The sequence below is a fragment of the Chanodichthys erythropterus genome, chromosome 1, assembly GCF_024489055.1.
Source record: "Chanodichthys erythropterus isolate Z2021 chromosome 1, ASM2448905v1, whole genome shotgun sequence".
Lineage (NCBI taxonomy): Eukaryota > Metazoa > Chordata > Actinopteri > Cypriniformes > Xenocyprididae > Chanodichthys > Chanodichthys erythropterus.
This window is the reverse complement of record NC_090221.1, coordinates 34577913-34593737: the sequence shown is the minus strand read 5'-3', so window position 1 is coordinate 34593737 and position 15825 is coordinate 34577913. Positions and strand designations below refer to the sequence as shown.

The following is a 15825-nucleotide window of genomic DNA, read 5'->3' as shown; positions in this document are numbered from 1 at the left end:
TACAATCAGCTTATAAACATTCGTCATCACTAGAAAAAATAAATAAATAAATAACCCATTAAAAATGAAAGTATTATGCAGTGATTTAAGACATCTTTTTCTCATATAGAACCTTTTTGGCATTAAGAGTTTTTTAAAATTGAGTCATGAACCCTAGAGTTCTATGTAGAACCCCACTGAACCATTTCCCCATAAGAATGTGCACTTTGTCTTGTGCCTAACAACTAAGTGCCTAAAATAATGTAGAACAGATCTCTAAAACTGTTTTCAGAAGAAGCTAGAAATCTAACAAAATGCTGACTTGCAAAACATGCATTTCTCACATGACTAAATATCACCCAGAATGCCAAGCAGTGCAGAAACCACAGGGGAGATATGACCTAACAGCCAAAGACTCCAGAGACCGTCTATAAATATGCCTAGAAATATGGATAGCACAAGAGACGCGCTGTTCCCTGCAGCATGGTTTTACCTCAATTTGGTTTTATTTTACACATTATAATACACACACTGCAAAAAAAAAAAAAAAAAAAAAGATTTTCTTAGTATTTTTTGTCTTGTTTTATATATAGTTTATTCATTTATCAAAGTGAATTTATGCTTTAAATTGTTTTTTATAAAAATATGTCAATGGGGTAGCAAACATAATCTTGTCTTCTCTTTGAATTAAGTTTAATTTGACCCCACTGATGGATATTCTTTTGTGTGTGTGTGTGTGTGTGTGTGTGTGTGTGTGTGTGTGTGTGTGTGTGTGTGTGTGTGTGTGTGTGTGTGTGTGTGTGTGTGTGTGTGTGTGTGTGTGTGTGTGTGTGTGTGTTTTAAACATATTCATTTTATTCTGATCACTTTTTTAGTTAACCAGATCTTAATTTTGCTTCTCAAGTAAATGTATCTTGATTTAAGAATGTTTCGATATTTTTACTGGAAAACAAATAATTTTTTGCAGAGCACAAATAAAATCCGACATTAAATGTCTGGAATATAAGACACAGACCTTCTAAAAATAGAGCTCATATCCTTGACTCCACCCACATCCCGCACACAGCTTTGCTTTCAACCTAAGAGATTCCTCGTGGGCTTTATAGCGCTCCAGCAATCACAAACTGTAGCGTTGAAACTGTGTCAGAATCATCTATGTTACAATCATCAGGCTATATTTGGAACAGCATGCATACTCTTTCTGCACATAGTATGTAAGCCTATATTGTTAATAGGATGTAATTTTGATTATGCTCTCTCTATATATGCATTCAGTATCAACATTTTTCATAATGTGTATAACATGAGAGCACAGTGCATGCAAAAAAAAAAAAAAAAAAAAAGTATCCCACAATACAATGCACTTAACGAATGAACCAGAATTGATATCAGTGATACCAGAAGATAAGATCATGTGACAATGTAACACAAAGCAATTAACAAACACTATGCAGAAAAAAAACAAAAAACAAAGAAAACAATAGTGTACTGAAGTACATACTATAGTAAATGAACAAAACCTAATATTATAGACATTATCATTATAAACCAAAGCATCCCATAATAATAATAATACTCACAGTAACATCATTTAAAATGAACACTTCTAAAGCCGACATGACAGTTTCTATGACCATTAGGAGAGAGAGAGTTTAGAAGATTAGCACAGACTTAAAGTCAAAGATTATATAAGAGAGAGAGAGAGTGAGAGAGATACACTTGAGGCCAGCTGCAGTCTGAGATATAGAGGACAGAGCTACTTATAACTGCTTGAACCAGAACTGAGGTGACCCACTAAAGTACTGAACCACTGCAGAATGGACCTGACTTTCTCTCATATACATGCATTCAGAGAACTGCCCGGGCTGCACGTAATGTTATGCCCTTGTTGCCACAGTTTTGCTTTCTTTGCTCAGGCTTTGTATGTTGCCTCTAAGCAAATCTGTATTCACCAGCCAGTTGATGTCCGGGAAACTGTTAAAAACCACTAGTACACTCATTCTCAGTCTCTGCCATCTTGAAGCTTGTATTGCAGCAGCAGTGTCCACAGACAACAAACACCATTTCCATTCATTTTCTTTTAAGTTCAGCAAACAACTTTGGATTTGTGGTGCTTTCTTCAGTCAGAACTAAAACAAAACACATCAGTGCATAGACCGACCTGCGACTAAACAGATTAAAATGACTCCTCATTCAGTTCTGCTACTGAGAGTAAAATGCCAGCTGATTTTAATTCTGTTTGATATGTCAAAATTAACATGGTTCTGAAGTAATAACCATTCTACATTAAAAACTCCTAAAATCTGAACAGTGAACATGGAATGCTGGTTCATTATCTTCTAATTTTATAAAATAAATTTTATCCTGAATATCTATTCCAACATAGCCTTGTTCATTTACACACACACACCATATATATGGTAACACTTTATTTTAGGCTCTTTTAACTAGTTGCTTATTACCATGAATTTTACTAGGATATTGGCTGTTTATTAGTACTCATCAAGCACATATACAAAAGTGTTACCATATATATATATATATATATATATATATATATATATATATATATATATATATATATATATATATATATATATATATATATATATGTAGCACATATACTAAAGTGCTATATATATATGGTAACACTTTTGTATATGTGCTTAATTATAATTAAGCAATTAAATTTATTAAATTAATTATATATATATATATATATATATATATATATATATATATATATATATATATATATATATATATAGGAATAAAACATTTAATAGGATAAAAAATGTGATTATGACAACAATTTTGTCTAAGCAAAAAAGATCAATGTAAGCATATACCAAATCCATAAAAAAAAAAAAAAAAAAAAAAAAGGGCGAAGCAATTTTTTACATTTGAAAATATTATAGAAAAAAAAAAAATCAATTAATTGTTCACAATACAACCAGGAATATCTATAAAGAAGAAAATAACAGGGAGCAGAGCAGAACTCATGACACCAAACCCTAGATTCAAATTAAAACCACTCCAAACAGAATGTCCAGCAAACAGACAAATAAACAAACTATAAACTGTTCACTTTAAAAACAAGTGTAAAGTCTCAAATATCTGTAAAAGGCTTTCTGTTTCCAAAGCAACTGGAATCAGTAAACAAAGAAAGTGTTCTATCTCTGCTGTTGCCATAGCAACTGGGGTGGGCAAAGAGAGAGCTGTCTGACAAAGATTATTTTACAAAATTAAAATGTTTATGAAATTTAATGTTGTGAAAATAATTTCCATATAGTATAGCTTGGATGCCAAACCATTCATAAAGCAGCATTTATTTGGAATCTGAACTGAATGTGTGAAACACAAAGATCGACTGAATAGACTTAATGTTATAAAATCCAAGGTTTTTATTCAGACACTGAACATAAAAAAAATCAAAAACTGCAGAAATCTAATGAGATGCTGAGCAGTACCCTGGTCTATGATCAGTGTGTGTGTGTTTTTGCTGGAACAGGCTCAATATACTGCTGACCTCTACAATACCTGATTGTGTTCAGTGTTCTCTGCAGGACTGTGGATTTCATCATCCACACAGACAGCAACTAAAAACCTTAGACAAATCGCTATATACTGTATTATATTTCCATTTAATCATTTACCAAATGTTTTCTCCAAAGCGACTTACACATGCAAAACATTTGACTAATTCATCCAAAAGAATACAATATTAGTAGTGATGCAAAAGTGCAACTGAAAAATTACAGGGGAAAAAAAAAATATATATTTTTTAATATAGATAGATAGAGAGATAGATAGAGAGATAGACTACAAACTCCAAATACATTTTTTCCCAAAAAAATCAAGAAATAAGGTGACTGAGGGAGTATAGCAAAGGGAAAAATAGCTGAGAAGAGAGATGAAAGCACTGTGGGTGGGGAAGCGCTGTGTGTGTTCAGTAACGTGGAATAAGGCCAATCCTGTCTGCCTGATGGACTAAAATATGCTTGAGTAACAGCCTGAGGTGCTCAGCACATAAACACACACACTCTCAAAAAAACCCGGTCATCTGAATGCTACCATCATAAGAGCAATCTCATTAATATGACATTTATTTACACAGAAAGAGGCAATCCGATAAACCACAGACGAGCACGACAGCACAACCCACACCGAGAGAACACGCATCCGAGACTGCCTCCCACAACCAAATACATGACTCTGTGTGTCCTCTTCACAGGGGACTGAATCTGTTGACACCATCTGCTGACTGCATTACAGCATCAACTTCTACATCTAAATCAATTTCATCTGATAAACTCCAGCAAGCTGACCAACAAATCTATACTATGTTTATCTCTCTCACTCCATTTCCTTTTCATAGCTCACAGTGCAGTTTATTCTACTCTCCTTTTCTCAGGGTAATGGGTGTATTGTTATGGATACCCGACAGAGAATGAATGGGAAACAGAGTGTTCAGTGTGAGAGAGAGAGACTTTGTCCTTTACTGTATAAGATACGTATAAAATAAAATACTTTGGAAAACATTCTTGACTCCACATTCTCAAAATTGTCAGAAAAAAAATCAAATGCAGTCTTGCATCTATATGTGTGTGTGTGTGTGTGTGTGTGTGTGTGTGTGTGTGTGTGTGTGTGTGTGTGCTTTTGTTTATATTACATTGTGGGGACCAAATGTCCCCATGATGTAATATAAACCTGAGTTCACCTACATCGTGGGGACCAGCCAGCGGTCCCCACAATGTAAATGGGTTTATAAATCATATAGAATGAGTTTTTGTGAAAAAGTAAAAGTTTGCACAGTTTCCTGTGAGGGTTAGGTTTAGGGGTAGGGGCAGGGTAGGGGGACAGAATGTACAGTTTGTTCAGTGTAAAATGCATTGAAGTCTATGGAAAGTCCCCACAATTCACAAAAACAAACATGTGTGTGTGTGTGTGTGTGTGTGTGTGTGTGTGTGTGTGTGTGTGTGTGTGTGTGTGTTCAGTCCTCAGGTTCTAAAGCTCTCATGATTTCATCATTTAGGTTCAGAGACCTTCAGCCTTTTATATTAGAGATCAGAATTCCTTTCAAGGACAAGAAACACTACAGCAGATGTTTCTTTTGCATGGATCAGACTGTGTCTAACAGGATGATGTGAGGACAGTAAAGTGGCCAAACACAAAATAAATAAACACAAAAGCCATCAAAGATCATAATTTTTTAGATAATCTCTATTTTACCTCTCCAGAATCTCTCCTCCTGCGATCTGGTATCACTAGAGTATTCCTATTACTGCCTGGTGCAATTGTAGAACCGATACTCATTCTGGGTCCAACTAACATGTACCGTTTGTCTCCAGATCTGTACTGGATGCTGTGACACAGAGTCCCGTCGTAATTTGTGTCCTGCAAATACTTGGACGAATAGTCTGTAGATTTGGAGCACTGCATTACAATCAACACGATGATGCTGATGACAAAAAGCACTGAAACCGAGCACAAAGTGATGATCAAATAAAACGTCACGTCGTTTTCCTCCTCGTCTTTTACTGCGTTTTTCACATCAGAAGCTGCAAAAGCCTCTTTGGGCTCCACAACTTTGACAATCACAGTCGCTGTTGCTGAGAGTGAAACGTTCCCATTGTCTTTGACCAGTATGAGCAGTTTATGCTGGGCCTCGTCTGTTTCTGTGAATGAGCGAAGGGTCCTTATCTGTCCTGTATAGCGGTCCAAACCAAAGAGACTGTGCTCACTAACTTCCTGCAGTGAAAACAATAACCAGCCGTTGTATCCTATATCTGCGTCATAGGCTCTGACTTTAGTCACCAAATGACCTGCGTTCACATTACGGGGAATCTCTTCCACACCCTCAGCAGAACCGTTAGCGCTGACTGGATATAAGATCACTGGAACGTTGTCGTTCTGATCCAGAATAAACACGTTCACTGTCACGTTACTGCTCAGAGACGGACTTCCAGAGTCTGAAGCGATAATTTGGAACTGGAACGTTTTAAGAGTTTCAAAGTCAAAACATTTTAGTGCATAAATCTCTCCATTTTCAGAGTTAATATTAATGAAAGATGCATATTTGTTTTCATCTCCAGAGTCTCTCCAAATGTTGTAGTTCACAACAGCATTTTCATCTAAATCACGATCAGAAGCAGACACAGAAAACAAAGATTTCCCTGGAATATTGTTTTCCATCACATAAAAAGCATAGGGCGAAAGAGAAAATTGCGGACTATTATCATTTACATCTGATACTTGCACAGTTATAGTTTTAACCGAAGACAGAGGTGGCTGCCCAGCATCTTTGGCTACTAACGTGATGTCATAGTGAGGTACAGTTTCTCTATCAAGAGTTGAGGCTGTAACCAGCGCGTAAATATTATCTTGAGATGATGCCGTTAGCCTGAAAGGTATGTCTTCAGTAATGTAGCACAACACTTTCCCATTTACACCAGAGTCCAGATCACTGACGCTGATCAAGGCCACAGTGGTTCCAATTTTAGAGTCTTCACGCACTGCGCTTGAAAATGATGTGACTTCTATCTCAGGCACATTGTCATTTACATCAATGATTTTTATGGTTATACTCTTATCTGATGTGAGAGGAACAGGTCCTTTGTCTGATGCCTGGATATCTATTTCAAAGTTATTCATCTCTTCAAAATCTATCAAGCCAATCACAACCATTTCCCCAGTACTGGAGTTTAAATCAAAAAGTTGTATTATCCTATTGTCTATATCCTTTCCAAATGAATAAAAAACTTCTCCATTTGGACCATCATCCATGTCAGTAGCATTAACCTGTATTACAGTTGTGCCTACAGGGACATTTTCTCTAAGCGTTACAGAGTACACTTCCTGTGTGAAAACAGGCATGTTGTCATTAACATCCAAAACGTCAACTATTATCTCCATTGTTCCAGACTTTGCGGGTCGCCCTCCATCGAGCGCAGTAAGATGTAGCTTGTGTCTCCGGCTGGTTTCTCTATCCAAAGGCTTTTGAAGAATTAAAAAGGGCATTTTTAGATCTTCTCCGCGATCTTTAACCTCTATGCGGAAATTATCATTATGACTGAGTTTATATTGTTGAACAGAGTTCATGCCGCCATCGGGATCCCGCGCCGCCTGTAACTGATACCGAGCTCCAGGTAGGGCAGATTCCGATATTTCCAACCGCTTTTCTTTCTCTGGGAATGTCGGGGCATGATCATTGACGTCCACGATTTCAATCGACACGTAGTGAATCTCTAACGGGTTTTCTAGCGCAATTTTCAGATTGATGATGCACGAGCTGCTTCTCTCGCACACCACTTCGCGATCTATTTTTCCATTTACGCTTAAAATCCCGTCATTCTGATTTACCGTGAACAGCGAGTCGCCTGAGGTTGAAACGATTCGGAATCCTCTCTCCTTTAGCGTTCTGGGATCGAGACCTAAATCCTTCGCAAGGTTTCCGATCACAGTACCATCTTTTTGCTCCTCGGAAAGAGAATATCGTATTTGTGCGCAGACTCCTCTCCAAAACAGCATTCCCAATGCCATGAATGTAAGTCTGAGGCGCCATGACGAACGCACCCTTTGTTGCATTTTGCAGGAAATTAAAACGCCGTTTAAAGATGTTCCACTCGCATAAAATTTGGACCCATAACAAAGATAAGCACTGACCATAAAACTCCTCTTTTGTGTCAGAGAATCCTTAAGAAATGAGGAAGCGCTTGGCGGGCGTGAAGGAGATGTCCACAGCGATCATAACGAACTGATGGAGAGAGCGAATGAAACGACCAACAGACGATGCCACGTCAGGTCTGTATTTGTGGTGTGCACTGACACCGTGCGAATGTATTTTTTACTGCAAACGAACTGAGAAATAACAAATCAAAAGAGAGTTCAGCTAAGTCGGAAAACACGTTTATCTGGCGAAACGGTTAACTTTTTTAAAGAACATATAATAGAAATAATAATAATAAAAACACACACATTTATTGAAAGCATAACAGATTTATGTCCAAATGGCGTACAAGAATTGATTACAATTACTGCATGTAAACAATTAGTTTTGCATTTCATGCCAATCAAAACAGTTCACTTTTGCATAGACCTAAAGGGCAAAATCTCTTCAAGTTAACTTGAGATCATTTAAATGTGAACTTGAACCACAAAACCAGTCATTTGGGTACATATTTTGAAATTGAGATTTATACATCATCTGAAGCTTTCCATTGATGTATGGTTTGTTAGGATAGGACTATATTTGGCCGAGATACAACTACTTGAAGATCTGGAATCTGAAGGTGCAAAAAAAAAAATCAAAATATTGAGAAAATCGCCTTTAAAGTTGGCCAAGTGAAGTCCTTAGCAATGCATATTACTTACAAAAATATATATTTTTTTTTTTTTTTTTATATATATATATATATATATATATATATATATATATATATATATATATATATACTGTAGGGAATGTACAAAATATCTTTGTGGAACATGATCTTTAATGATTTTTAGCATAAAAGAAAAATCGATAATTTTGACCCATGCAATGTATTGTTGACTATTACTACAAATATAGCCCTGCGACTTTTGACTGGTTTTGTGGTCCAGGGTCACAAATAAGCAATCAATGGCATTACAAAGTAAAACCAATAACCAACCCTTCTCTGGTTAAAAAACTACTTTGATACTTAGAAATAATCAAATGAATCTTCAGTTATATATACACATATACTCCTGGCCCAAATATAAAAAGTGGCCAAGTCCAAAATGGCTAAACACAAAGCTTTTAATAGTCCTAACCACAAATTATTAAAATTAGAAAAATGTAAGTAAATGCAGTACTTAAAAAGCTGTTTCTGCCTCAGAAAAACATCAAAGACAGAATGAAGTTTTGGGCAGAATATGGGAAGTTGTGTGTGAAGTGATGAATCACAATGAAACACAAGTTACATAGCGGTGCTTCAGAGCGGTGTCTTTAAAAATCTGCTAAGAAATATAATGATAAATGCATCTCTACCACAGTGAAGCATGGAGGAGGAGTCATTGTGTGTGGAGCCTTTTTAGCTGTTGGTATCGGTGAGCTGCTTCACTGTGAAATATCATTTAATGCTTTAGAGTACATGAGAATATTCCAGAAATGCTTGCTTCCCTCAAACGAAAAGTTATCTAAAGAGGAATGATCAGATTTTTTTTTTTTTTTTTTCAACAAGACAATGCTCCTGTCCAAACTGCAAAGACAACCTAGAAGTGGCTTGAGAACAAGTCTATCATGTTTTGGTCAGAATCCAGATTTCAACTCTGTAGTGAATATTTGGTCTCACATTAAACTCAAACTAACTGGGAGACATTTTTCGACTTTCTTGAACGTTTTGAAGCCATTTACATTGAGTGAAACAACACTGACTCTTCTTATAAAAAGCTGTCTGCAAGTTTACCCGCACACAGTTTAAACATTTAAAGAAAACAAAGGTGAAGGTTATTTGGTGCTAAGTTACTTTATCTACAGTATTTGTGCAATTCTTGCTAATTTCCTGACAAGTGATTTGTGATTAAAATGGTTAAGACCAAAAGAACACTAAATATTTTTATAAGAAACTCATCTAAATCTCCAACATAACTGAACATTAAACATTCGCATGTATTGCCTTCACTCAGTAACCCTGATCTTGTCCCATGCAGAATATGTTGAGACTCAGAAATCCACTGTCCAGTTTTAATGTCAACAAAAATGATTCAAGTAGAACCAACATGAAAGGATGATAGAGATCAATCTGTTGAGACAAAAAGTTATATTCTATTTGTCTCAACAGATTGATATCTATCATCCTCAAGAAGTTTAGATGTATTACTGTCCAACAGAAAAGCACTTGCATCAAAAACATATATTCTTAACAACACTGCAAGATAGACAGATAGATCCATCCTGTGAAACCTTAAGGTTTCTTACCTCTCCAGAATCTCTCCTCCTGCGATCTGGTATCACTAGAGTATTCCTATTACTGCCTGGCGCAATTGTAGAACCGATACTCATTCTGGGTCCAACTAACATGTACCGTTTGTCTCCAGATCTGTACTGGATGCTGTGACACAGAGTCCCGTCGTAATTTGTGTCCTGCAAATACTTGGACGAATAGTCTGTAGATTTGGAGCACTGCATTACAATCAACACGATGATGCTGATGACAAAAAGCACTGAAACCGAGCCCAAAGTGATGATCAAATAAAACGTCACGTCGTTTTCCTCCTCGTCTTTTACTGCGTTTTTCACATCAGAAGCTGCAAAAGCCTCTTTGGGCTCCACAACTTTGACAATCACAGTCGCTGTTGCTGAGAGTGAAACGTTCCCATTGTCTTTGACCAGTATGAGCAGTTTATGCTGGGCCTCGTCTGTTTCTGTGAATGAGCGAAGGGTCCTTATCTGTCCTGTATAGCGGTCCAAACCAAAGAGACTGTGCTCACTAACTTCCTGCAGTGAAAACAATAACCAGCCGTTGTATCCTATATCTGCGTCATAGGCTCTGACTTTAGTCACCAAATGACCTGCGTTCACATTACGGGGAATCTCTTCCACACCCTCAGCAGAACCGTTAGCGCTGACTGGATATAAGATCACTGGAACGTTGTCGTTCTGATCCAGAATAAACACGTTCACTGTCACGTTACTGCTCAGAGACGGACTTCCAGAGTCTGAAGCAACAACTTGGAACTGGAACGTTTTAAGAGTTTCAAAATCAAAACTCTTTAGTGCATAAATCTCTCCATTTTCAGAGTTAATGTTAATGAAAGACATGTATTTGTTTTCTACACCATCTCTCCATATTTGATAGCTGACCACGCTGTTTTCACCTATATCTTTATCAGAGGCAGACACAGAAAATAAAGATTTGCCTGGAACATTATTCTCAATCACATAAAATGCGTAAGGAGAAAAGGAGAACTCTGGACTGTTGTCATTTACATCTGATACCTGGACAGTTATAGATTTAACAGAAGACAATGGTGGTTGACCAGCGTCTTTAGCTTCTAATGTTATGTCATAACGAGAAATTGTCTCTCTGTCAAGAGATGATGTTGTCACCAATGAGTATGTGTTTTCTTGAGAGGACGGCATTAGTTTGAAAGGTATGTCCTCAGGTAATGAACAGGTGACTCTCCCATTTATGTCAGAATCTAAATCAGAGACACTTATTAAAGCCACCGTTGTGCCAGGTTTAGAGTCTTCAGGAACGGCACTCGAGAATGATGTGACTTCTATCTGAGGTGCATTGTCATTCACATCAGCAATTTTTATAGTTATACTTTTATCTGTTGTTAGAGGAACAATTCCTTTGTCTGATGCTTGAATGTCAATCTGATATTTATCTTTAATCTCATAATCCAAAAGACCTGTCACAACAATTTCCCCTGTGATTGGATTAACATTAAAAAGTTTGCGCAACTTGTGATTAACATTATGTCCTAATGAATAAACGATTTCGCCATTCTGGCCTTCGTCCGGATCGGTTGCGTTCACCCTTAAAATGGTTGTGCCTACAGGTGCATTTTCATTCAGCGTTACAGTGTACTTATCTTTAGTGAAAACAGGCGCATTATCATTTATATCTAACACATCTATCGTTATCTCCATAGTTCCAGACTTTGGTGGTCTGCCTCCATCTAAAGCGGTTAACTGCAATTTTATGCTTTTTGTAATCTCTCGGTCGAGAGGCTTTTGTAAAATCAACGCAGGAACTTTGCCGTCTTCATCACGATCTATAATTTCAATGCGAAAGTAATCGGTGTGGCTCAGTCTATAAGTCTGAACTGAATTACTGCCGCTGTCTGGATCGCGCGCTGCCTGGAGCTGGAATCGCGCACCGGGAAGCACCGTTTCGCTTATTTCTAAATGCTTTTCCTGGTCTGGGAATCTCGGAGCGTGGTCATTCACGTCAATCACATCAACAGTCACGTAATGAATCTCGAGAGGATTTTCTAAAGCGATTTTCAGCTTGATTAAACACGGGGTGGATCTTTCGCACACCTCCTCTCTATCTAATTTACCGTTCACATACAAGACGCCGTCATTCTGATTCACACTGAACATGGACTCGCCTGAGGTTGAGACGATGCGAAATCCTCGCTCTTTTAAGGTTCTGTGATCAATACCCAAATCCTTCGCGACATTTCCAACAGCAGCTCCGTCCTTCTGCTCTTCAGAAATCGAGTAGCGTATTTGTGCCCAAACCGTTCTGCCAAAAACAAGCGATACAACAACGAAGAGGATTTTCACATGCCGCTCAAGCCATTGATCATGTCTCCTTTGTCCCATTTTTGCACTGTATTCGTTCCACAACAATTGCACACCGGCTGTCCAAATATTAGTCCAGTAGCGACATGACAGATGACCGAAATGCTCTAGATCTCGAAAGATATCACGAAGACAAAAGCACAGAGAAAGATGCACCGCTGATGAAAAAGAGATCGTGTACAAATCTGTGTGACGAAAAAGAAAACAGGGAGGTACTCTTGCGTTTTGAGTTTTACTCTAGGTTTACACTGACACCTCGCGCTCTTTCATTGCATTGCTATTCATTAAACTCTGCGAGTAATTCATGTTAAAGTTCTTGAAGCTCTAGAAACAAAAAAAGAGTCAACGTCCTATTTCAGTATGCAGGATAGCAAGCGGCCACACGAATTCAGCACCAAGGACAGTAACCCATTCGCTGTCGCGGGTTTCATTTACATAATCATTAGGGCACATCAAAAATTCCAATAATATAGAATTCACATACAAATGTAGCTATAAAAAATACAGAGCTGGAATAGTTAAGTTATTATAACGACAGATCAGTATTAATTAAAAAAATAAAAGTACAATGCTGACTATGAATACAATACAGCATAACGCAAGTCCATTTCTTACCTCTCCAGAATCTCTCCTCCTGCGATCTGGTATCACTAGAGTATTCCTATTACTGCCTGGTGCAATTGTAGAACCGATACTCATTCTGGGTCCAACTAACATGTACCGTTTGTCTCCAGATCTGTACTGGATGCTGTGACACAGAGTCCCGTCGTAATTTGTGTCCTGCAAATACTTGGACGAATAGTCTGTAGATTTGGAGCACTGCATTACAATCAACACGATGATGCTGATGACAAAAAGCACTGAAACCGAGCCCAAAGTGATGATCAAATAAAACGTCACGTCGTTTTCCTCCTCGTCTTTTACTGCGTTTTTCACATCAGAAGCTGCAAAAGCCTCTTTGGGCTCCACAACTTTGACAATCACAGTCGCTGTTGCTGAGAGTGAAACGTTCCCATTGTCTTTGACCAGTATGAGCAGTTTATGCTGGGCCTCGTCTGTTTCTGTGAATGAGCGAAGGGTCCTTATCTGTCCTGTATAGCGGTCCAAACCAAAGAGACTGTGCTCACTAACTTCCTGCAGTGAAAACAATAACCAGCCGTTGTATCCTATATCTGCGTCATAGGCTCTGACTTTAGTCACCAAATGACCTGCGTTCACATTACGGGGAATCTCTTCCACACCCTCAGCAGAACCGTTAGCGCTGACTGGATATAAGATCACTGGAACGTTGTCGTTCTGATCCAGAATAAACACGTTCACTGTCACGTTACTGCTCAGAGACGGACTTCCAGAGTCTGAAGCGAGTACATGAAACTGGAACGTTTTGGTAGTTTCAAAATCGAAGCTCTTAAGCGCATAAATCTCCCCATTTTCAGAGTTAATATTAATGAAAGATGTATATTTGTTTTCCTCTGTATTTTCTCTCCATATATGATAGCTGATTATCGCATTTTCATTTGAGTCTTTGTCAGAAGCAGACACAGAAAATAATAATTTGCCTGGGACATTATTTTCCATCACATAAAACGCATATGGAGAGAACGAGAATTCTGGACTGTTGTCATTTACATCTGATATCAGAACAGTTATAGTTTTAACAGAAGACAATGATGGCTGTCCTGCATCCTTTGCCACTATTGTGATATCATACTGAAATTTAGTTTCTCTGTCAAGTAAAGCAGATGTAACTAAAGAATAAATATTATCTTGTGGTAACGGCATTAGTTTAAAAGGTATATCATCGGACAGTGAGCATGAGATTTTTCCATTGACTCCAGAGTCTAAATCAGTAACACTTATCAAAGCTACTGTAGTACCTGGTCTGGAATCCTCTGGAATGGCGCTTGATAATGATGTCACCTCTATTTCCGGTGCATTATCATTTACATCGACGATTTTTATCACTACACTTTTATCCGTCGCAAGAGGAACAGTCCCTTTGTCAGATGCCTGAATATCAATCTCATATTTATCCTTGACCTCAAAATCTAAATTATCGGTCAAAATAATTTCCCCAGTGATTGAATTAACTTCAAAAAGTCTGCGTAAATTATTGTTGACATTATTTCCCAATGCATAAATTAACTCTCCGTTTTGACCCTCGTCAGAATCAGTGGCATTAATCTGTAAAATTGTTGTGCCCACAGGTGCGTTTTCATTTAATGTAACTGTGTAAGTTTCTTTTGTAAAAACAGGCGCATTATCGTTGATATCCAGTACATCAATCAGTATTTCTATTGAGCCAGACTTAGGAGGTTTCCCTCCATCTAAAGCAGTTAATAATAATTTTATGTTTTTCGTCATTTCTCTGTCAAGCGGTTTGTGTAAAATCAGAATGGGAATTTTACCATCTTCTTCTCGGTCTTTAACTTCAAGACGGAAATGGTCGTTGTGGCTGAGTTTATATGTTTGAACTGAATTGGTTCCACTATCAGGGTCGCGCGCAGCCTGTAGCGGATATCGCGCGCCTGGCATAACAGATTCCCCAATTTCCAGCCGCTTTTCATTCTCGGGAAACCGTGGACTGTGATCATTTACATCCAATATCTCTACAGCGACGTAATGGATTTCTAGTGGGTTTTCTAGAGCGATTTTCAGATTGATTAAACACGGAGTGCTCCTCTCGCAAACCTCCTCTCTGTCTATCTTACCGTTCACATACAAGACACCGTCATTCTGATTCACACTGAACATTGACTCGCCTGAGGTCGAGACGATGCGAAATCCTCGCTCCTTCAGTGTTCTGTAATCAATGCCTAAATCCTTCGCTATATTTCCCACCGCAGCTCCGTCCTTCTGCTCCTCTGAGATCGAGTACCGAATTTGAGCCCAAACTGCTCTTCCAAACAACAGAGATACAGCGATGAAAGCGAGCTTCGCATTCAGCTCCAGCTGATGAAAGCGTTGTCTTTGTTCCATTTTTCTGAGATTAAAGAATCTCCTTCAAACGCAGTTTCACGATCAGACTAAGAATATTTGTGGTGTAGTCCCATCGTTGCTCTGGTTTAAGATGAAAACGAGTCGGTCAATGTAAAACGCGATACCCAATACAGACAAATCAAACGGCATCAGTGGTGAAATCGAGAAAACACACGAATAAACTGAGAGGGCGGAACAAACACACAAAAAAAAAAAACATGAGCAACTGTTTGACGTCATGAGCCTTTCTCTAGGTTTACACTGACATCTCGCGATCTGAAGCGTTAGTTGCATTGCAACGTCCAAAACATTTTAATGTTGTCAAATGCATGTAATTTTATCAACTGACTTCTAAACAATCCAAACTATGAGTTAAGCTATATGCTTAAATATTCAATATTCTCTTATTAGACTGAACATATTGTTTTATGAAAACAAGTGAATGAGTAAAAGAGAAAGAGAGACAGATACATTCGGAAAAAGACATAGTAGTTGCCAGATGCCAAGACCAATATCATAATCTTTAAAGGAAACAACATGTCTTTAGAACAAACTGAGAACTGTATCTTGACATAAACATCAGC

At 37.9% G+C, this 15825-nt stretch overlaps 2 protein-coding genes across 2 annotated transcripts in view; both read right to left on the bottom strand.

The window, feature by feature from the left end:
• Positions 1-12283, bottom strand: part of LOC137034717 (protocadherin Fat 4-like) — a 32185-nt gene extending 19902 nt beyond the window's left edge. Inside the window, exons 1-3 of the mRNA XM_067407902.1 lie at positions 9923-12283; positions 7766-7839; positions 5212-7555 (exon numbers count right to left, since the gene is read on the bottom strand). Of these exons, the coding sequence (XP_067264003.1) occupies positions 5212-7555; positions 7766-7839; positions 9923-12283 (4779 nt within the window). The remainder of the gene's footprint in view (positions 1-5211; positions 7556-7765; positions 7840-9922) is intronic.
• Positions 12284-12505: 222 nt separating this feature from the next.
• Positions 12506-15241, bottom strand: LOC137034642 (protocadherin beta-15-like). The gene is made up of 2 exons (XM_067407779.1): positions 12878-15241; positions 12506-12586 (listed from the first exon to the last, which is right to left on the bottom strand). Exons 1-2 carry the CDS (start codon positions 15239-15241, stop codon positions 12506-12508), a joined length of 2445 nt encoding a protein of 814 aa, XP_067263880.1.
• Between the last annotated feature and the right edge of the window lie 584 nt (positions 15242-15825).